The sequence below is a fragment of the Leptopilina heterotoma genome, unplaced genomic scaffold (genome assembly GCF_015476425.1).
Source record: "Leptopilina heterotoma isolate Lh14 unplaced genomic scaffold, ASM1547642v1 Lhet_343, whole genome shotgun sequence".
In the NCBI taxonomy this organism is placed as follows: domain Eukaryota; kingdom Metazoa; phylum Arthropoda; class Insecta; order Hymenoptera; family Figitidae; genus Leptopilina; species Leptopilina heterotoma.
The window spans coordinates 709,262-732,003 of NW_025111029.1; the positions used below are offsets into that span (position 1 = coordinate 709,262).

At 20.8% G+C, this 22,742-nt stretch overlaps 1 protein-coding gene across 3 annotated transcripts in view; it reads left to right on the plus strand.

Moving 5' to 3' along the window:
* The window catches only part of LOC122505124 (maternal protein pumilio), a 208,270-nt gene that overhangs the window by 172,376 nt on the left and 13,152 nt on the right, over nucleotides 1–22,742 (plus strand). For 2 of the 3 annotated variants that reach the window (XM_043616585.1, XM_043616587.1), the window contains 5 exons: nucleotides 4,063–4,306; nucleotides 7,851–8,015; nucleotides 14,709–14,828; nucleotides 20,131–20,425; nucleotides 20,792–21,032. In XM_043616585.1, coding sequence (XP_043472520.1) covers nucleotides 4,063–4,306; nucleotides 7,851–8,015; nucleotides 14,709–14,828; nucleotides 20,131–20,425; nucleotides 20,792–21,032 — 1,065 coding nt within the window. The remainder of the gene's footprint in view (nucleotides 1–4,062; nucleotides 4,307–7,850; nucleotides 8,016–14,708; nucleotides 14,829–20,130; nucleotides 20,426–20,791; nucleotides 21,033–22,742) is intronic. The other variant, XM_043616586.1, reaches the window with a different exon arrangement.

A 22,742-nucleotide genomic window follows, 5' to 3' on the forward strand; every position in this document is an offset into this window, starting at 1 on the left:
AATTCAACTAGGGGAGGGTAGGCTACATTGAACCGGGTATTTTATAAAGTCCAAGAACTAATAAAATTTTACTAATTTCGATCAGGTTTTTGTATAAAAATTAAGCTGAAGTACTCCTTTAGTTAATACACACGTTACAAACACAAATTATTATGATTAAATAATTAAATTAAATTTTTTTCTAACAAGTCACACTTTTCTTATTTTGAAGGATGTGTCTACATTGAACCACCTCTAATAAAACACTACAATTTACTTCAAAAATAATATTTCCACTTACACATTGTAAAAAATCTTATTTTTCACTCAAAAAATAGAAAATTGTTGTTAAAGAGTTATCATTTGTTAATATAGGAGATTAATATATTTTGATGTCAGGTTAGGTAGGTAAAGTGACAGTTTGAGTTTATCTCGTTCACAATTGTGATGAAAGCATGTCTTCCAGTATTTTTCTTACTAATTAGTAGAGCAGACAACTTTACAACTCTTAAAATTGAAAATTCTTTGCTTTTTCGGGTGGTTCAATGATGCCGCACTCACTGTATTCACATGACATTCACAACAAAAATTGTTTATAATAAATTTGTGTAAGATTTAAAGTTCTTTATCACATCGGAATATTGAAGTTGACACCCTAAGCGAAATAAATCGCAAGTTTACTAATTTTTAAAACTTCCTATTTCAATAAAAAAACGTCATTATAATTCCACCAAATTTTTTGTTTTGTACGTGAAAAACAGTTTTTTTAGTTTTTCTTTGTAAATAATAAACCTACTTGCCCGAAATTTTTGGACATCGTTTGTTTCAGTAAAACTAACTTATATATTAAATAAGAAAAAATTTCACTCAGTCATTTCTCAGAAAATTCAAGTGGTTCACTGTTGACGCTGGTTCAATGTAGCCTACTCTCCCCTATCTTTATAAATATTAATATTTTTTCTAGAAATTCTATTATTTTCACAATTTTTTTTAAATTCTCATCAACATTTCATGGATCTTTATAAATAGCAAAATTCTTCGCCGAATTTCAATTATATTCAGGAATTTTTATAAAATTCATTGTAAAATTCAATTATTTTCATAATTAACAATATTCAGCACAAGAATTCAATTATTTTCAAAAATAATAAAATTCTTCGGAGAAATTCAATTATTTTCAAAAAAACTTTTGAAAAATTGTCAACATTTCAAATATGTTTATAAATGAATAGCAAAATTTCTTCGACAGAATTCAATTATATTCAGGAACTTTTATAAAATTCATTGTAAAATTAAATTATTTTCATAAATAACAATATTTGTCAGAAGAATTCAATTATTTTCAAAATTAATAAAATTCTTCTGAGAAATTAAATTATTTTCAAAAAAAACTTTTAAAAAATTGTCAACATTTCAAATATGTTTATAAATGAATAGCTAAATTTCTTCGACGAAATTCAATTATTTTCAGGAATTTTTTAATAAAATTCATTGCAAAATTCAATTATTTTCATAAATAATAGTATTTATCACAATAATTCAATTTTTTTTTAATGTAATAAAATTCAATTATTTTCACAAATATTTAATAAAATTTATGGCAAAATTTCAATTCAATATTATTTTTTGTTAAAATTGTAAAATAAAATGCAGAAAAAATAGAAAATTCGGAATATAATTTTTTTTGTTTCGTTAGACTTGGAGTTTTATGATTTTATTTTATGTTTTGACAGAAAAAAAATGACGAAATGTGTCACTGTGGTTACGCCTTGGTTTAGACATTGGAGATTTAAATGCCGTGAAGGAACTAACACCTGAATTCCGGTTCATGAATAATATACTTATAAAGGCTATTACTTGAGGATTGAGATGAATAGAAGCGGAATATTTGATTTTAAAACCACTAACAATGAATATGAATTGTTTAATTATTATTATTTATTTGCAAATCTTTTCCAAATTTCAATTCTAAATTTCGAAAGTAGGATAAAATTTTATCACTGACTTCAAATAATCATCTCTATCGAAAGTGTTTCACGTCAATCAAGATTTTAAAGAACGTAATTGTACGTTTTTTTTGACAAAAGAATGTTTATGAGTCATTTTGATTGCAGGGATTACAGTTAGTCGCTTTTTTATTCCCTTAAATTAATAAACTTCCTTAAAACATCTAAAATTATTTATATTCTCCCCTTTTTCCCCTTTAGAAAAAAAAAAAATTTTTTTGTTAGTTACTCTTTTTAAACATTTTAATAAAATTTTTCGCAAAAATTCAATTATTTTCATGAATAATAAAATTCATCTAAGGAATTCAATTATTTTTGAAAATTTTAATAAAATTTTTCGCAATAATTCAATTATTTTCATAAATTATAAAATTCTTCGCAGGATTTCAATTATTTTTAATACAATTTTACAAAAATAGAACAAAAAATGTAATTATTCTTAAAAATTTATTTTCAATTCCTTAAAAAATCAATTATTCAAAAAAAATGTTTTTTTTAAATTCTTTGGAAAAATCCAATTATTTATAAAAATATTAGAATTTTTCACAGGAATTTATTTATTTTCAAGTATTTTAATAAAAATGATCGAAATAAATCAATTTTTTTAAATACAATTTCAATTAAATTTTTTCCCAAGAAGTCAATTATTTACATAAATAATTCTTCTAAAGAATTCAATTATTAAAGATAAATAACAAAATTATTCCTGAAAATTCAATTATTTTCAGGCATTTTAATAAAATTCTTTGCAAATATCAATTATTTTCATAAATAACAATATTCATCACAAGAATTCAATTATTTTTAAAAGTAATAAATTTCTTCTTTGAAATTCAATTATTTTAAGAAGTTCTTCGCAGGATTTCAATTATTTTTAATACAATTTTAATTAAATGTTTTTGAAATAATTCAATTATTCTTTTAGATTTTAATAAAATTCTTCCCAAGAATTCAATTATTTACATAAATAATTCTTCGAAAGAATTCAATTATTAAAGATAAATAACAAAATTATTCCTGAAAATTCAATTATTTTCAGGCATTTTAATAAAATTCTTTGTAAAATTCAATTATTTTTGTAAATAACAATATTCATCACAAGAATTCAATTATTTTTAAAAGTACCTAATAAATTTCTTCTTCGAAATTCAATGATTTTAAGAAATGCTAATAAAATCGTTTGCAAAAATTCAATTATTTTCATAAATAATAAAATTTTTTTAGGAATTCAATTATTTTCAAAAATGTAATAAAATGCCACACAGACATTCAATTATTCTAAAAAATTTTGAGAGAATTCTCTGTAAAATTTAATTATTTTTAAAAACTTTTGGCACTTCATTGATTTTCAATATCTACTAAATTTTCATAAAATTTCCAAACAGAATTCAATTATTTAAAAAAAATTTTGTAAAAATCTACGTAAGAATTCAATTCTTTTCATGAATAATAAAATTTTCTCAGGAATTCAATTATTTAAATTAGAATTTGCATAAAATTAGTCGTAAGAAATCAATTTATTAGCACGATAAGAGAAAAGTAAATATTTTTGATGAAAATTAGGAAAAAGTCAGGAAAATAAAATATAGAATGGAGTTTTGTCAGTTTTCGATAACTAAGTTTTTACTACATTTTTTAATTTGAAAGTTCGTTTTTGCTATTTTTTTAAAATTAATTATCGAGTGCGAAATTTCATTCCGTTAAATTAATATAATTCCTTAAAACACCTACAATCATTTATATTCTCCCCCTCGCCTCTTCTTTAAAGAAAAATATAAGAAAAATGAATATTTTTTATTATTTAAAAAAAAATTTTCTACTTTTTGCAGACTTTGGAAAACTTCTTTTTTTTAAACTCAAAAATCTTTTTATTTTATTTTCTCCGAGTTTTTAAACTTGGATTTTTTTATACTGGGCAAAAAATATAAAATAACTTTAACTACTTACAAAGTAATTTGTCCTTCAACGTGGTAGGAATTTGTTATTAAAAACTGTGGTTTTAGATTTTCCCCCAAAAAATCCGAGCCGTTTGATTTTCGCTACATTAGGAAAATAAATATTTTTCTTCTGCTCGCAGGTTCAGGGTCAATATCAAGTGATACCAGCTTATTATGAAGTGGGCCAGAATGGTTCGATTATGGTTGGCGGAGTACGCGGCTTGGGCTCAGCAGCAACACCAATGCGCCTCGTCAGTCCAGCGCCAGTTCTGGTGAACAGAGCACCATCGCAGCCCCCTCAGGGTCCGCCTGCACCTCCACCGCCCAGTATTTATTCTCAACCAACCCCCACATCTCACAGTAATGCATCGGGAGAATGTTTAGGTGAGTTTACTTTCAAACTATTTTCATTATCACTTTTCAGAACACTTGATCCCCGCGGCTATTCAATGGTAAGCCAAGTTCACAAATTTATATCTGCCGATGAACGTTTCCTAATTTTTCAAATTTTCCCCATTTTTTTCTTCTTACCGGTTTTCGTAAATTTACTAAAGTCATTTTCGTTTATTCTATGCTGCATAGTAATTACTTTGTCATTACATTACCAGGGTTGCCAAAGGTCAGGGAAAAGTCAGGGTTTTTTTATTAAAAGTACTGCAAAAAATTAAATTTTTAAAAATTGTTAAAAAAATTCTAAATTTTGGGGTCATTTTTGTTTGCCTCACAAACTATGAAATTACCACGAATTCTAATACAGAGCTTTAAAATTTTTCCATTTCTGACAATAATTTCTTTTTAAGTAATTTAATTCTTGAACAACTATCATAAAATTATTACTTAGAAATTATTTTATGAATAAGTTTACTTAAATATTTCAAAATTAATTGCATTTTAAAAGAGTTGCGTTTACAATTTTCATAAATAGATAAAATTCAAAAGGTTTTTATTTGAAATTTAAAAATTTTAAAAAACTCTCTTCAAAATTTCTATTATCTTTAAAAATAATAAAATCCTTCTTAAAAATTAAATTATTTTCAAAAAAAATTCTTCTTAATAATTCAATTATTTTGAAAAAATTTTAAAAACTCTTCAAAATTTCAATTATTCTTAAAAATAATAAAATTCTTTTCCAAAATTCAATTATTTAAAAAAAATTTTAAAAACTCTTCAAAATTTCAATTATTTTTAAAAATAATAAAATTTTTCTCAAAAATTTGGATTAAATTTTTCTTAAAAATTCAATTATTTGGAAAAATCTTTAAAAACTCTCTTCAAAATTTGAATTATTCTTGAAAATAATAAAATTCTTCTCCAAAATTCAATTATTTTCAAAAAAATTTAAAAACTCTTCAAAATTTCAATTTTTTTAAAAAACAATAATATTCTTCTCGAAAATCCAATAATTTACAAAAATTTGAATAAAATTCTTGTCAAAATTTCAATTATTTTCCAAAATTTTCCTCAAAATAATTTTCAATATCTACTGTTTTAATAAAATTTTCCATAAGAATTTACATATTTAATCAAAATTTGATAAAATTCTACGCAAAAAATTAAATTATTTTGATAAATACTAAAAATTTCACAAGAATTCAATTATTTACAAATTTTTTATTTATTTATTCAAAATAGTTCTATTATTTTCATAAATGATACAATTTTTTATAGGAAATCAATTATTTTCATAAATAGTAGGATTCTTTTTATCAATTCAATTATTTTCATAAATAATAAATTTCATAGCAGAATTTTATTTATTTTTAATACAATTTTAATCGAATTTCTCGAAACATGCAATTATTCTTAAAAAGATTTTTAAAATTCGTAAAAAGAATTCAATTATTTAAGAATTTGTTGATAAAATTCTTCATGAGAATTAAATTTAATTCAATTTAAATGTCTGTGTGGCATTTTATTAAATTTTTTAGAAAATAATTGAATTCCTAAAAAGCATTTTATTATTTATGAAAATAATTGAATTATTGCGAATGATTTTATTAGAATTTTTTAATATAATTGAATTTCTAAGAGGAAATTTATTATTTTTAGATATAATTGAATTCTTGTGAGATTTTCAATTCAAATAATTGAATATTGGTATTTATGAAAAAAATTGAATTTTGCAAAGAATTTTATTAAAATGCCTGAAAATAATTGAACTTTTGGGAAGAATTTTATTAAAATCTAAAAAATAATTGAATTACTTCAATTTTTTGTGAAGAATTTTTATTAAAATCTAAAAGAATAATTGGATTATTTCAAAAAAATTTAATTATAATTGTATTTAAAATAATTGATTTCTTTCGAACAATTTTATTAAAATATTTGAAAATAATGGAATTCCTGTGAAAAATTCTAATATTTTATGAGAATAATTGAATTTTTCCAAAGAATTTAAAAAAAATATTTTTTAAAATAATTGATTAGATATTGAAAATCATCGAATTAGAAATTATTTTCAAAAAATTTGTCCAATTCTATGTTTTTCAATATTTAATATTTTAATAAAATTTTGCAAAAGAATTCAATTATTTAAAAAAAATTTTGATAAAATTCTACGCAATTTATTTTTAAAAATTTTGATAAAAATCTACGCTATTTATTTTCAAAAATTTTAATAAAATTCTTGGAAAAATTTCAATTTTATTTTCAAAATCTACTATTTTAATAAAATTTTGACAAAAGTTTTCAATTATTTTCAAAAAAATTTTAATAAAATTCTAGAAAAACTTTTAATTATTTTCATAAATAATATAACTCATCGTAGAATTTCAATCATTTTTAATACAATTTTTAGAAATAATTGAATTTCGAAAAGGTTTCACATTAAAATCTTTAAAAATCTGAATTTTTCATAAGTTTAACTAGCAATTCTGTAGAATTCATTTTTTTTTAAAGTTGAATTGAATTTTTTTAAAATTTGAAATTTTTTTTCTAATATAATTTAATTTAAAAAATTTCTGAATGATCGAAATTTCGTAAAATTGAATTTGTAAAAAAATGGATTTGAAAACTCTCAAAGAACTTTTTGAAAAATTATTAAAAATAATTGATTTAAAGAAGAATTTTTGTTAAAAATTCTAAAAAATAGTAATTGAATTAAAATGATAAAAATAATTTTTAAGAAGTTACAGTAGAATATTTTTATATGATAAATATGTGGAAAAATAAGAATGATTAAATATTTATTGAAAAAGGAAGTTATTGATGTTTTCGAATAATTTTACGGTTAAAGAAATTCGTAGATAGAACATTTTTAGTAATGGAATATTTTTTTCGTATCTAATAATTTTTATCTAATAATTTTTTTATTTTTATCTAATTTTTTATATTTTTTAGGGCAAGGGAAGAAGTGAAAATTTTGTCTGGAAAAGTCAGGAAGAAACGAAAATAAATTTTTGTGGCAACCCTGAAATTACACAATTATTTCGCTCATAACTTTCTGTTTACAATTTACCCCGACTATCTAGTCGGATAAATGCAATAAATGCAAAATTAAAATTTTGGGAAAAAGGGCAAATTTTATGAATCGTTCTGAATTTTGTGACAGAGAAAAAAAAATAGTGGCATTAACTGAAGAAGTACTCTAACATCATTTATAGTTTATACTAATAGTTTAATTTGTTTTCTACGTGTTTTTGTCTGTTGTACATGTGTATTTTTTTGTACATAATAAATAAGCAATAGAATGTGCAAAATTCCAGTATCGTGACTAAAAAGTATTATAATATATAATATTGTGAAGATCTAACAATTAACTGTCTCTTTTTTTGTTTTGCAAAAGTGTTTGTCTGTGTGAAATGGTATTTGGTACGTTTTAACAAAGAGAAATGAGAGAAATGAGAGAAAAGAGAGAAAAAGAAAAGAAATTTGCTGGTTTACTTTGAGTATTAAGTTGGGTTGTGTGGGTTGCGGGCTTTTGGTGCAGGTCTGGCGGCGTGCAGTGCAGCGGCAGTGGTTGCTCAAGCTCAGGCAGTAGCCGTGCAACAAGCGCAACAACAAGGATCGGGATTGACCGCTGGCCTCGCAGCTTTAGGCTACGGTGGCTCGCCATTGGGCGCGCTCGGCTCGCCAGCACAACTTCAGAGTACAGGTACTGCTTCAAACACATAACACAAGGCTTCCTGTTTCTTGTAATCTTGTTTCGTCTTCAACGTCTTATGCTGCTTTCTTCTTCTTCATCTCCTCCTCCTCCTCCTCTCATCTTCAGAAGCTAAACGCATGAATATTGAGTGTTTCCAGAAATCGAATTTCCATTTGGTGGATTTTTACTTTTTTCCCCTAAAAAAGATGATGATGCTTCTTGGAGAAATTAAATTAAATATTTTAATCATTTTGCGATGAAAATTAAAAATGTGACGCAATCTGAAGAAAGGGGCCTTAGAAGCAAAAAAAAATATAGGTTATGTTTGCTATTTTTGAAATGAAAATACAACTGTCAATACAAATTATTGATGTTTAAGTCTTCGTTACAACTAAAATATTTAATAAACACTGATTTTAATTTTCAATAAGTAAAAAAAAACTTCCTAACAAGAAAAAAGTAACGCTAACATAACCTTAAAGCGATTTGCTTCTAAGATCCATTTCTTAAGATCGCGCCACAAATGTTTTTTTTTTTTCAATTGCTAATTAATATTATTTTCATTTTTATTTTACTTTTCTAGAAAAACGAGGGCCATTGGAAAGAACATAAGTTTTTGAATCGCTCACAAATTTCTGTTTACAATTACCCCGAGTAATTGTATAATAATAATTTATAATTCTAATAATTCACTTTTATCCCAAAATTGAAGTAAATGTGAACAAGAATTGTTTTAAAGAAAAAATGGGAAAAGTATTCTTAAGAATAAATATTTTATTAAACAAATAACTATTAATTATCAATTATAATAACAAGGCTCGAACTGGGTCAGTAAATTTTCTTAAAGTCGGTAAAAGTCAGTTTTTTTTAAAAAAAGGTCCGTAAAGTTCGTAATTTGATTGAAAAAGGACGAAAATTTCGTCAATTGTGCGATATAATTTGAAGAATTTTGTAGAAGTTTAAAATGATTGCAGAAATTCAATTATTTTCAAAAGTAATAAAATTCTTCACAGAAATTCAATTCTGTTCAAAAATTTAACAAAAATTCTCGTCAAAATTTAAATTATCTTTATAAATAATAAAATTCTTCTCCGAAATTCAATTATTTTCAAAAATTTTAATACAATTCTTGGCAAAATTTCAATTATCTTTATAAATAATAAAATTCAATTATTTTCAAAAGTAATAAAATTCTTCTTCAAAATTCAATTATTTTCAAAAATTTTAATACAATTTTTGGCAAACTTCTAATTATTTTAAAAATTTTTCCTCATTTCAATGATTTTTAATATCGACTATTTAAAAAAAAAATTTCCAAATGAATTCATTTATTTTAAAAAAATATTAATAAAATCGAATAAAATTCTACGCAAACATTTAATTATTTTCCTAAAATAATAAAAATTTCACAGCAATTCAATTATTTACAAATTTTTTTTTATAAATTTTTTCGCAATAATTAAATTATTTTCATAAATAATAAAAATCATCAACATCATTTGTCAAAAGAATTCAATTATTTAAATTGATAAAATTCTTTATGAGAATTCAATTTTAATAAACATTCAATTATACAATGTATTATTTATTTTTGGATTTAAATAATTAAATTCATGTAGAATTTTTTAATAAAAATAAAGAAAATTGATTTAAAATTTTAAAATTTAAAAATTTTTGATAAAAATTGATTGAAAAAGGAATTTCAGTTAAAATTTTAGAAAATATTTCAATAATTGGCAGAATTTCAATGCTAATTATTAGAAATAATTAAAGTTCAAAAGGTTTTATGCACTGAAAGTATTTTGAAATTTTAATTCCCGGTGGACAAATAAATAATAATATTTTTGAAGAATTGTAACTAGAAATTTAGAAAATAATTAAATTTTACAAAAATTTTTCTATTTAAATAATTTAATTTTTATAGTTGAATTCTAGATAAGAACTAATTTAAAAAAGAATTTCAAAATTCAAAAATTCTTAAAAATAATTGATTTTTGGAAAAATTGCAGTTGTAGTTTTTGGAAATAATTAAATTTTAAAAGATTTTACATTGAAATTATTTGCAATTACAATTAAAATAAATTAAATTATTTTTTTTAAATATTTGTTCCACAAATATTATTGAATTTTTGAATAATTTAATTTAGAAATTTTGAAAAAATTTGTTTTTTGCAACATTGTAATTAAACTCTTTTTTGAAGATAATGAAATTTCTTAAATAATTTTAAAAATTGAAACAAATAAAAGTTTTGTCAAATTTTTTAAAAATAATTTTATAATTGAAAGAATTTTATTTTATTAATACCTTTAAAAATTGTATTGAAATATAATCGTATTTTTGAAAAATTATATTTTTTAAAAAGTATGCTTTTGTTTTTTGACATTTTGCTTAAATGATTGAAATTATACAGTTTTTCGATTTGTCCATTGTTACAATTTTTAATTGAAAATAAAACTGAGAATTTAAAAAGATTTTTATAAAATAATAGTAAAAATTAAATTAGATTAAATTAACTTCTGTTTTTTAATCACAACTTGTAACGAAAAATTTTTTTTAAAGAAATTAATGATAAAAATTTGCATAATTTCTATTTTCATAATTACAATTTTTATACAAAATTATGTTTTTCTTTTTGAAAAAGAAGAAAAAAGAAATAAATTTGGACCATTTATATTTTTCATGATACAAATTTTTTAACAAGTCTTTCAGTTTTATTAGTAATAAAGAAAAAAATTTTCATAATTTCTATTTTTTCCCAACAAATTTTTTAACAAAATTTCAGATAATTTTGAGAGATAAAGAAAAAAAAAATGTTTTTTTTTGAAAAAAATTTGTAATAATTTCTGTTTAGTAAAATTTGATTTCTAGAAATTATTTTCATCGATAAATAAAATTTTTTTATGAAAACTCAATTATCGTTTTGCAAAAATTGAAAATTGTTTTCCGGGGATAAAAATTTTCTTTAAAAGAAATTAAGTTATGATACAAAATTTAAAAAATAGAAAATAGTATTTACAAGTAATTTCCTTTAAGAAAAAAATATTAAAAATCGATTTAAGAAAAAGAGATAAAATATTAAAATCAAGAAAATAAAAGCTGAATGTTTAAATTTTATGCACTGTGTTTATTTTTCAAATATTTAACAAACAAATATTTTATCACAGCTAAATGGTCTCACTATTTAGCAAATAGGTCAATCAATGCTTTTCTGACTCATCGATTGTTTTTTTTCGTTCTATTCTTTTTATCTATTCATTTTATCTGTAAATTGGTTACAATTTTAAATTTTACACAAACATTTTATGTGCCTTAACATCTGATATGCTTACATTGTCAGTGATTCAATAAATAAATTTTAAAAATAAAATAATTTCACAAATAAAAATTGTCTGTATTATAGTTTTTTAATAATTTTAAAAAGTTTAGAAGAACAATAAATTTTCCGTTAAAAAGATTTTTAGAAAATTTAAAATCATAAAGTAAAATAATTATCAACTATAACTTGAAATAATTGTTTGTTATCAATATTTCAAAAATATTTATTTAAGCCAAATAATATTTTTAAAATTAAAAAATTAAATTAATTTAAACTTAAATTTATGGCGTATTTTTTATGAAATTTTTTTTTTCTTTTTTTGAAAAATTGATGAAAGAAACAATTTTTATTTTTAAAAATTACATTTAACTTTTTTTGGAAATCTAATAATTTTTTGGCTGAGGGGAGTTTAAAATTTTGTAAATGAAAGAAAAGTTTTTTAATTTCAAATATTTTCTTAAGATTAAACTCACGAAAGTTTGGAATGTCAAATTATACAATTTTTTCAAAAATTAATAATTATAATGAATAATAATTTTTCGCTGTAAATTTAAATTTTGCTTGGAATATTTATGTGCTTTCTTAAAAATTAATATCAATTAATTTTTTTAACAAATGCATATATTATTCTTATATAAGCTTTATAAGTAACAAGTTTTACATAATTTTTTTTTCTATTTCTTTTGCTTCTTATAAAAATTCTTATTTTTCTCTTCAGTTATAAATATATCACCATACTTACGCTTGCTTGCTATTTTCGATTATATAAATTTTTTTTAGAATTTTTAGAGCAGAATTATTAAAGTAATATTAAAAGACAATATCTATACTTAAAACTATTTATTCCTTTTTTTATCTTGAGAAGATTTTTATTTTTCATAAAAATAATTGAATTATTTCTAATTAAAAAATTAGAAATAATTGAATTCCTCTAAATAATTATCTTCTTTATGAAAATAATTGAATTTTTGCGAGAAATTTTTATATTTATTGAAATAATTGAATTCTTCAAAAGAATTTTAATATTTATTTTCAATTCTTTCGAGAAATTTTATTGAAATAATATTTAAAATAATTCAGTTCTTAAAAAGAATTTTAACATTTATTAAAATAATGGAATTCTTTTAAAAAATTTTATTAAAATTCTATTCAAAATAATTGAATTTCTGTGAAGAATTTTCTTATTTATGAAAATAATTGAATTCTTTGGAGAAATTTTATTAAAATTTTATCAAAAGTAATTGAATTCTTGCGAAGATTTTTATTTTTCATAATTTCAATTACAAAATTTGAGAATAAATTTTGTAATAATTTTAACAAAAATAGTTTCAAAAAATATTTTTAAATTAATTAATTTTCCATAATTTTTTGCTAATATGTGATTTTTTTTAATTTTTAAAGATAACATTTTTTTTATTAAAGATATCAAATTTTTTTGGATTGAATAAATTTTAGTGAAAAATAATTTCAATTATTTTTGAAAATAATTGAATTCTTTTGAGAAATTTTGACAACATTCTATTCAAAATTATGAAATTCCTCTAAAAAATTTTAATATTTATTGAAATAATTAAATTATTTCGAGAAATTTTTATTAAAATTACATTTAAAATAATTGAATTCATGCAAAGAATTTTAACACTAATTGAAAAAATTGAATTCTTTTGCGAAATTTTATTATAATTCTATGAAAAATAATTGAATTCCTCCGAAGATTTTTATTGTGCATAAAAATAATTGAATTTTTTCTTATTCAAAAATTTGAGAATAATTTTTGTGACATTTTCAACAAAGATTTCAATTAGTTTTTTTTAAAATTGGATTCTTTCCTTAAATTTTATTGAAATTATAGTTTAAAAATAATTAAATTCCTTTGAAGAATTTTATTATTTATGAAAATAATAGAATTTCTGACAGAAAGTTTAATATTTATTGAATTCTTTGGAGAAATTTTATTACAATTCTAAGAAAAATAATTGAATTCCTCGGAAGATTTTTATTTTTCATAAAAATAATTTAATTCTTTTCTAATTAAAATTTTGAGAATAATTTTTGTAATAATTTTAACAAAATTAAATTTGAATATTTATTGAAATAATTAAATTCTATCGGGAAATTTCATTAAAAATACATTTTAAATAATTGAATTCACGCGAAGAATTTTTATAATATATAAATTGAAAAAATTGAATTCTTTCGATAAATTTTTGGAAACAATTTTAACAAAATTAAATTTGAATATTTATTAAAATAATTAAATTCTATCGCGAAATTTCATTAAAAATACATTTTAAATAATTGAATTCACGCGAAGAATTTTAATATAAATTGAAAAAATTAAATTCTTTCGATAAATTTTTGGAAATAATTTTAACAAAATTAAATTTGAATATTTATTAAAATAATTAAATTCTATAGCAAAATTTCATTTTGTGTTAATTTTAACAAGAATTTCAATTATTTGCTTAAAAAATTTGATTCTTCCGAGAAATTTTATTAAAATTATATTCAAAATAATTGAATTCCTGCGAAGAATTTCAATATTTATTGAAATATGTAATTGAATTCTTTGGAGATATTTTTTTACAATTCTATAAAAAAAATAATTGAATACCTTTGGAGACATTTTATTAAAATTATATTCAAAATAATTGAATTCCTCTGAAGAATTTTATTAAAAAATTTTCACTATAATATACAATAATAATTAATATTCCGGGAAAATTCAAATATTTAATTAGTTAATAACCGAATTTTTAAATAATGCGATTCTGAAATTATTCAAAAATTGAAATTGGTTTTTGAAAATGAATAATTTTTCATAATATGCCTAATAATAATAAATTAAATTGTTCGTTTCGCAGAAATTATAAAATTAATTATATTGATCTGTTTAGTAAAAAAATAGAAAAAATATTTCTATTATTCTTTTTCTTGAAAAAGAATGCATAATTTAAAAGAATTGTTCTGTTTATTTTGCTTCGAAACATTCGCCCCATTCAACGTGTACTAAACAAACAAAATGACAAGTATGCTTTTATTTTTTATGTACCTATCAATTTCTGTTTTTATTGCAATTCACATTGAAGAAGAATTTTAGTTTTTAGAGATGAAATAAGAGCGAAACATTCTCCCGTCAATAAATTTATATGAATCTAATTTTAAAATTTTCTTGAATGACAATGTACAATAGTGCAATAATAAAATATATAAAATATATAAAATATACAAACAAAATAGTGAAAATCTATTTTTGTAAATATAATTGTAAAGAAAGTGTGGCATGCGTTATTTTGTCAAAAAGAAAAAAAATGCTCTTTTTGATTTACTAAAATGTACGAAGAAATGTTCTGTTTCAATTTCAATGATTAAAATCCTTTTTCAGGATTAGGTCTCAGCACATCATCCACAGGAAGAAGGGACTCTTTTGATAGAAATACATCAGCATTCAGCCCTAGCTTAGAATACAGTCGTGCTAAATGGCCTCAAAGTTATGGCGCTCTCGGTAAGTTATTTAATCTTTTTCTTTTTTTTCTTTTTTTTTTTTAATATTCTACAAATCTCCTCTCATAAAACCGAAGTCAAGTTTTTAATCGCATTATCCCTCTGAAACGAACAACACATGTGGGAAAAAACGAGAATAATAGGGACTTTTTTTTTTTTTAAAAAAGGGGATCATGGAAATTTTTTAAATATTTGTCAGAACTTTCATTATTTCTGATTTTTAAAGAATAAAAAAGATTTTTTTTTATAATCTTAAAAATCACAGAGATTATTAAAAAAAATATATTTTTTTAGAAATTAATTCAAGAATAAAAAAAATTTTAGGTTAAAAGCCAGAATAAAATAATTTGTTGAATTTCTTTGAGAATCTTTTTAAAAAAATGTCGAAGGGAATTTTCTATTTAAAAAAAACGAAAAATGGGAAAGAGAAAAAAATCTATGGAACCATAGAAAATCCAATGAGGAAGACAGGAGAAACCTACGAAATAAAAGAAAAATTAAAATAAAAACTTTATGATAAAAGAAAATGAAAACAAAATTTTCGTAATTTTTTTTAAATAAATATTAAGTTTCTGAAGTTAGCGTCGACGCTGAGAGTCGAAAAACATTTTATTCGTGAAAGAGAAAAGAATCAGAATTTTTTTTAGAAGTTTCAGGTTAGAAATAAAATTAGAAAAGTACCCTGAAAAATCTTTTAAGACTCTAGGTGAATGAAAGAAATAAATTAGTGACATTTTCGTCTCTGAACATTCCAAATAATAGTTTTTGACGTTAAGCGTCGACGCTTACTTCAGCGATATGAAATATTTACTTTAATTCTTTTAAGGATTTGACTCAAATACAGAAAAAAAATATTGAAACTTTTCAGGCATTATTTTTATAAACATTTTATTAAACAAATTAATTAATCAACTATTAATTATTAATTTTTTATTAATTATTAATTATATAATAATAATCGAGATATTTTGCCTTCAAGTGAAGATGGACTTTTTATTTTCAAATTTGTTTTACGGTTCAAATTTTCACGTCAAAAGTTTGACAATTAATTTTGAATAGAGTAATTAGTGTTTTAGTGAAATTAATTTTCCTAGAGTTTTAATAATAACAACAGGATTTTCACAGAACAGTAAAGACGTAAAGTAAGGAGAAAATTTTGTTTAAAAAAATATCAAATTATTGAAAATCTTAAATATTCTATGAATTTTCTTTCTCAAATTAAAAAAAAAATCGATAAGTAGAGTTATAGTTGCAATTTTTAGAAACAATAAATTATTTTATCACTAATTTTTGTATTTGAATAATTTAAGACTCGTAAAACTTTTTGATAAGAATTGATTTGAAAAATCAATTTCAGAAAAAAATTGTCAATTTTCTGAAAAAAAGAATTTTAGTTAAAATTTAAGAAAATATTTCAAGAATTGGCAGAATTGCAGTTTTAATTATTAGAAATAATTAAATTTCAAAAGCATTTACATAGAAAGTATTTTGAAATTTTTATTCCCGGTGGATAAATAAATAACAATAAGTATTCGAATATTTGTTAATTAAAAATTAATGAAATTTGAAAAATTTTATTTAGAAATTCTGAAAAATGAGGTTTTTAAAAAATCGGAATATTAAATTATTTGAAAACAGTTAAATTTCCGAAAATAATTTTAAAAAATTGAAAAAATAGGAAATTTTCTCAAATTTCATTAAAATAAATTTTATATTATTTCAAAGAATTTTACTTTCTCACTCTTTAAAAATATTTTTTTAAAATATTATTGTATTTTTGAAGAATTGTTACTGAAACTTTAGAAAATAAGAACATTTTTCAAAAAAGTTTGTATATTTAATTTAAATATTGTTGTTGAATTCTGATAGGAATTGATTTAAAAAAATTTTCAGTTAAAATTTTAGAAAATAATTTAACATTTGAAAAGTTTTAACAGAAATTTTAGTAAATACTAAAAAATACAATTTTTAAATTAAAAAAAAAAATTAAAAAAAAATATTTTTAAATATTATTGTATTTTTTGAAGAATTGTTACTAAAAATTTGGAAAATAATTCAATTTTACAAGAAATTTGGATTTAAATAATTCAATTATCGTTGGATTCTTATAAGAATTGATTTAAAAAACAATTTTAGACAAAAATTTGGAAAATAATTGAATACTAGTAGCGATATAAGAAGAGTTTAAAAATGTAATTAAATTTTATAAGGTTTTCAAATTGAAAGAAATCTTTTTCACATTTTCATCGCCGTGAAAATTGAATAATATTTAAATGTCGTCTTTTTAAAAAAATTATTAATATAATTTTCTTTAAAATTTATGAAATTTTTGAATAATTTTATTTAAAAATTCAAAAAAAAAAAATAGTTTACTTTTGGAAAAATTGCAGTTGTAATTTTTAGAAAAAAGTAATTTTCAAAATGTTTTAAAAGTATTTTGAAATTTTAATTCCCGAAAAAAAATTTTCAAATTGAAACAGAGTCAAAACGCGTCAACCGTGAATAAAATTTTTTTATAAGTTTGGAAAAGTCAAAACATTTATAAAAATCTGTAGTTCACAGCAAACCAAAAAAACACTTTTAACCGTTTTTCAAAATTTTAAATATTTATACCTTTTTTTATAATAAAAAATTTTTGCATTATTTAATTAAGAAAAAAATTAATAACTCATTACTGTTTTGCTAGAATGCAAAAATTTTTTATTATAAAAAAAGGTATAAATATTTAAAATTTTGAAAAACGGTTAAAAGTGTTTTTTTCGTTTGCTGTGAACTACAGACTTTCATAAATGTTTTGACTTTTCCAAAATTATAAAAAAATTTTATTCACGGTTGACGCGTTTTGACTCAACAATTAAAAGTTTAGTCAAATTTCTTTGAAATAAATTTTAGATTTGAAAGAATTTAATTTTTTATCTTTTTAACATTGCTTTCAAGTATAATCGTATTTTTGAAAAATTATATTTCGAAAAATTATGTTTTTTAAAATATAGTAAATTTTTATTAAATTTCAATTAAAAGAAAGTTTTTGGAACTGACCAGTGGACTTTAAAACTTCAAATAATTTTTTTTAAACAAATAAAAACTTATTACCTATTATTTGTTTTAATTGAAATTTCAATGTAAAACCTTTTGAAATTTAATTATTTTTTAAAATTACAACTGTTATTTTTTCAAAAGTCAATTATTTTTTAGAATTTTGGAATAAAATTATTCAAAACTTTAACAAATTGTAATGAAAAATATTAGATTAATAATTTTTTTTAATTAAACATTTAAATATTAGTCAATTTTTACGGCCATAAAGCTGTTAAAAAGATTTCTTTCAATTTAAAAACCTTGCTAAATTTAATTATTTCTTAAAATTAAAATTTCTGTTATAACGCTTCTAATATTCCATTATTTTTCAAATTTTTAACTGAAATTCTTTTTTAAATTAATTCTTATCCTGAATTCAACAACGAAAATTGAATTATTTAAATAGTAGGTACCTATAATAATTTTTGTAAAATTTAATTATTTTCAAATTTTTAGTTTCAATTCTTCAAAAAATACAATAATATTTAAAAATAATATTTTTAAAGAGTGAGAAAATAAAATTCTTCGAAATATAAAATAAAATTCTTTGAAATATAAAATTTGAGAAAATTTTCTATTTTTAAATTTTTTAAAAATTGTTTTCGGGAATTGAACTATTTTCGAAAAAATTTTAATTACGATTTTTTTAATAACTTTATTTCTTCAGAATTTCTAAATCATTTTTTTCAAACTTCATTAAATTTTCGTTTAATAAATATTTGACATTTGTTATTATTTATTTGTCCACCGGGAATGAAAATTTCAAAATACTTTCAATGCACAAAATCTTTTGAACTTTAATTATTTCTAATAATTAGAACTGCAATTCTGCCAATTCTTGGAATATTTTCTAAAATTTTAATTGAAATTCTTTTTCTAATCAATTTTTATTAAAAAGTTCTAAGAGACTTCAATTAGGATTTAAATACGAAAATAAGTAATAATATAATTGATTACTTCTACAAATTGCAACTGTAATGTGGATTTTTTTTAATTTTTGAGAAAAAAATATTCATAGAATATTTAAGATTTTCAATAATTTAATATTTATTGAATACGTTGGTTAAAATTTCCTTACTTACTGTCCTGTGAAAATACTGTTATTGTCAAAATTCAAGAGGAATTAATTTCACTAAAACACTAATCATTCTACATATTTACAAATTAATTATTGAAAATGAATTGAAAAATAAAATGAAAATAAATAATAAATAAAATGAAAATAAATAATAAATAAAATGAAAAATATTTAAAAAAAAAAAAACTTTTGACACGATAATTTAGGCTGTAAAACAATTTACAATCAAAGAGCTCTAAATTCATGTGAGGACAGAATTTCGCGATTATTATTATTATTATTATTATTATTATTATTATTATTATTATTATTATTATTATTATTATTATTATTATTATTATTATTATTATTATTATTATTATTATTATTATTATTATTATTATTATTATTATTATTATTATTATTATTATTATTATTATTATTATTATATTAGCAACAATTCGCGCGTCAAAGCGCGCGGCTAATTTTTTACTTCATTTTTTAAATAAAATTATAAATTTTAAAAATAATAGAATTTAAAAATTTTAAATTCAAATTTTTGTTGAAAATATTAAAATAATTCAATTTTGGTGAAATTGCAAATAATTTATTGCAGAAATTCAATTATTTTCAAAATTATCTTTGTAAATAACAAAATTTTCCCCCAAAGTTCAATTATTTTCAAAAAGGACAATAAAATTCTTGTCCTAATTTCAATTATTTTCAATATCATAATTTTTTAACAAATTTTCTATTTTTTATAAATAAACAAGAGAAAAATTTGCATAATTTAGATCAGTCAAACGAAATTTGTTCGGGTAAATTTTTTATTTATTAATCATCATTTTTTTAAAATTTTCTAATTTCTAATATTATTTGAAAAAATACCTGCATATTTTCGATTTGTCAAAAAAAATTTTTTTTAAAGAAAAAAACAAAAGAATACACAAAAACTAACTTCAGGTGTGGACAGAATGAATAAGACGATTATTACAGTTAATTTATTATGTTTAAATATATTATAGTTTAGTGAGTTTTGAAAATAATGTTCTGAAAAGCGTATAGCAATCTTGAAAAATTGATTTCGGTTTAATTTTATAAGAATTAAAATAAAAAAATACAAAGGAAATTTGCTTAAAATTGTTGTTTTATTTTTGAACATTAACAGGAACAGTAACAGCGTCTCCGAGTCCTTTGGGATTGTCTCTGACACCTCCACCATCAATCGGTGGCTCCTTAGGCGGTTTAGTTGGGGGAACAAACAGAGTTTCTGCTGCACCAGGAGCAGAGGCGAAATTCCGAACAAGCACTGTTCCAACTCTCACAGCAAATGGTGTTTTTGGATCTAGTAGTTCTCTGTTTCCCAATTTGGTTGGCAAGCCCGGCAGAGGCGGTGCTAGTGGTGTCGGTGAAAAAAGCACGGGAGGAAGATCACGTTTGCTCGAGGACTTTCGAAATAATAGGTGATTTATCTCTTCCCCAAAATGAGTATATTTTTTAATTATTAATCGTAATTTTTGTAAAAATTTCTAATATTATTTTATTATAAATCATAAAAAATGCCTTATTTTCGATTTGTCAAACAATACATTTAAAAGAAAAAAAAAATCAAAAGCTTACACAAAAACCAACTTTAAAATGTGGACAAACAGAAAAAAAATGAAAGAATATGAAGTAAATATAAAAGAAGAATAATGAAGTAAACGTAGATTATTATGGTTAATTGTTCTATATTCTTTATTTACTATTTACTATACTTTTGTCCACTATTTCTCCTGGACTGAAAATTGAAAAAAATAATTTTTTAACCCTCGCGATTTATTTTTCAGGTTTCCAAGTTTACAATTGCGTGACTTGGCCAATCATATAGTAGAATTTAGTCAGGATCAACATGGTTCGCGTTTTATACAACAAAAATTGGAACGTGCTTCTACTAGTGAAAAGCAACTTGTCTTTCAAGAAATTCTTGCCTCAGCATACTCCCTCATGACTGATGTATTCGGCAACTATGTCATTCAAAAGTTTTTCGAATTTGGGACACCCGAACAAAAATCAACTCTAGCGCAAAAGGTACAATAACAACGTTTAATCTCTATTTTTCCATTTTTATTTCTTAAAATTCAACTTTTATTCTGTACTATAATAATTCAAATATTTAACAATATTCTAGGCCCCTGAAACTAGCGTCGATTCTTTGCGATTTTTAGGGATAAAAATGTCACTCATTTCACTTTTTTTCATTCAATTTGGGATTTAGAAAACCACTTTTTATCCTTAAACAGGGTTGCCACGCAACCTGAAAACCTGGAAAACCTGTAAAAGTTGAAAAACCTGAAAAAGTCGGGGAATTTTGATCAGAATCCTGGAAAATTATTGTTTTCTAAAATTATTGTGCTTATTCTTGAAATCGAATTTTTCTTAAATATCTCAAAATTAATTAAATTTTAAAAGAGTTGCGTTTACAATTTTTCTTCGCAATAATTCAATTATTATCATAAATAATCAAAATTTTTACAGAGATTCAATTATTTTCATAAATAATAAAAAACTTTATAGGTTTTCAATTATTTTCATAAATAATAAAACTCATCGCGGAAATTTCAATTATTTTTAATACAAATTTTGATAGAATTTCTCGAAAAATGTAATTATTCTCCAAAATTCAATTATTTTCAAAAATTTTATAAAATTCTTGCCAAAATTTCAATTATTTTCAAAAACTTTTCTCCATTTATTCAAATTTTTTTTACAGAGATTCAATTATATTTAATGCATTTTTAATCTAATTTCTCGAAAAATGAAATTATTCTTAAAAATTTTATTGAAATTCGTCAAAAGAATTTTAATTACCTATTTAAAAATTTGTTGATAAAATTCTTTAAATAAGAAATCAATTTTAAAAAACATTCAATTGTTCAATAAATTATTTATTTTTGTCTTTGAATAATTGAATTTTAGTATTCACGTTAAAATTTCAATTATCTTTAGAAATAATTCAACTCTTCTCTGAAATTCAATTATTTTCAAAAATTTTAATAAAATTCGTGGCAAAATTTCAATTATTTTCAAAAATTTTCCTCAATCAATGATTTCTAATATTTACTATTTTAATAAAATTGGCCAAAAGAATTCAATTATTAAAAAATTTAATAAAATTCTACGCAAACCTTTAATTATTTTCATAAAATAATAAAAATTTCACAGGAATTCAATTATTTGAAATTTTTTTATAAATTTCTTCGCAATCATTCAATTATTTTCATAAATAATTAAATTTTTACAGCGGGTTTCAATTATTTTCGTAAATAATAAAATTCTTTTTAGGAATTCAATTATTTTCATAAATAATAAAAATAAAACTCATTGCAGAATTTCAATTATTTTTTAATACAATTTTAATCGAATTCCTCGAAAAATATATCATTATTCTTACAAATTGTATTAAAATTCGTCAAAATAATTTAATTATTTAAAAATATTTTTATAAAATTCTTTATGAGAATTTAATTTCAAAAATATGTAATTATTCAATTAATATTTTTTTTTGTATTTAAATAATTGAATTTTGAAAAGGTTTCAAATTAAAATCTTTGAAAATCTGAATTTTCCATATTTTAAAATAACAGTTCTGTGGAATTAATTTTTTTGAGAAAATTTAATTGCGGATTTTATTTTGAAATTATTTCAAGTTTTTATTTCCTAATATATATATATATTATTTAGTTGAAGAATTTACAAATAATTGAAATTTTGTAAAATTGAATTGTAAACAAATGAATT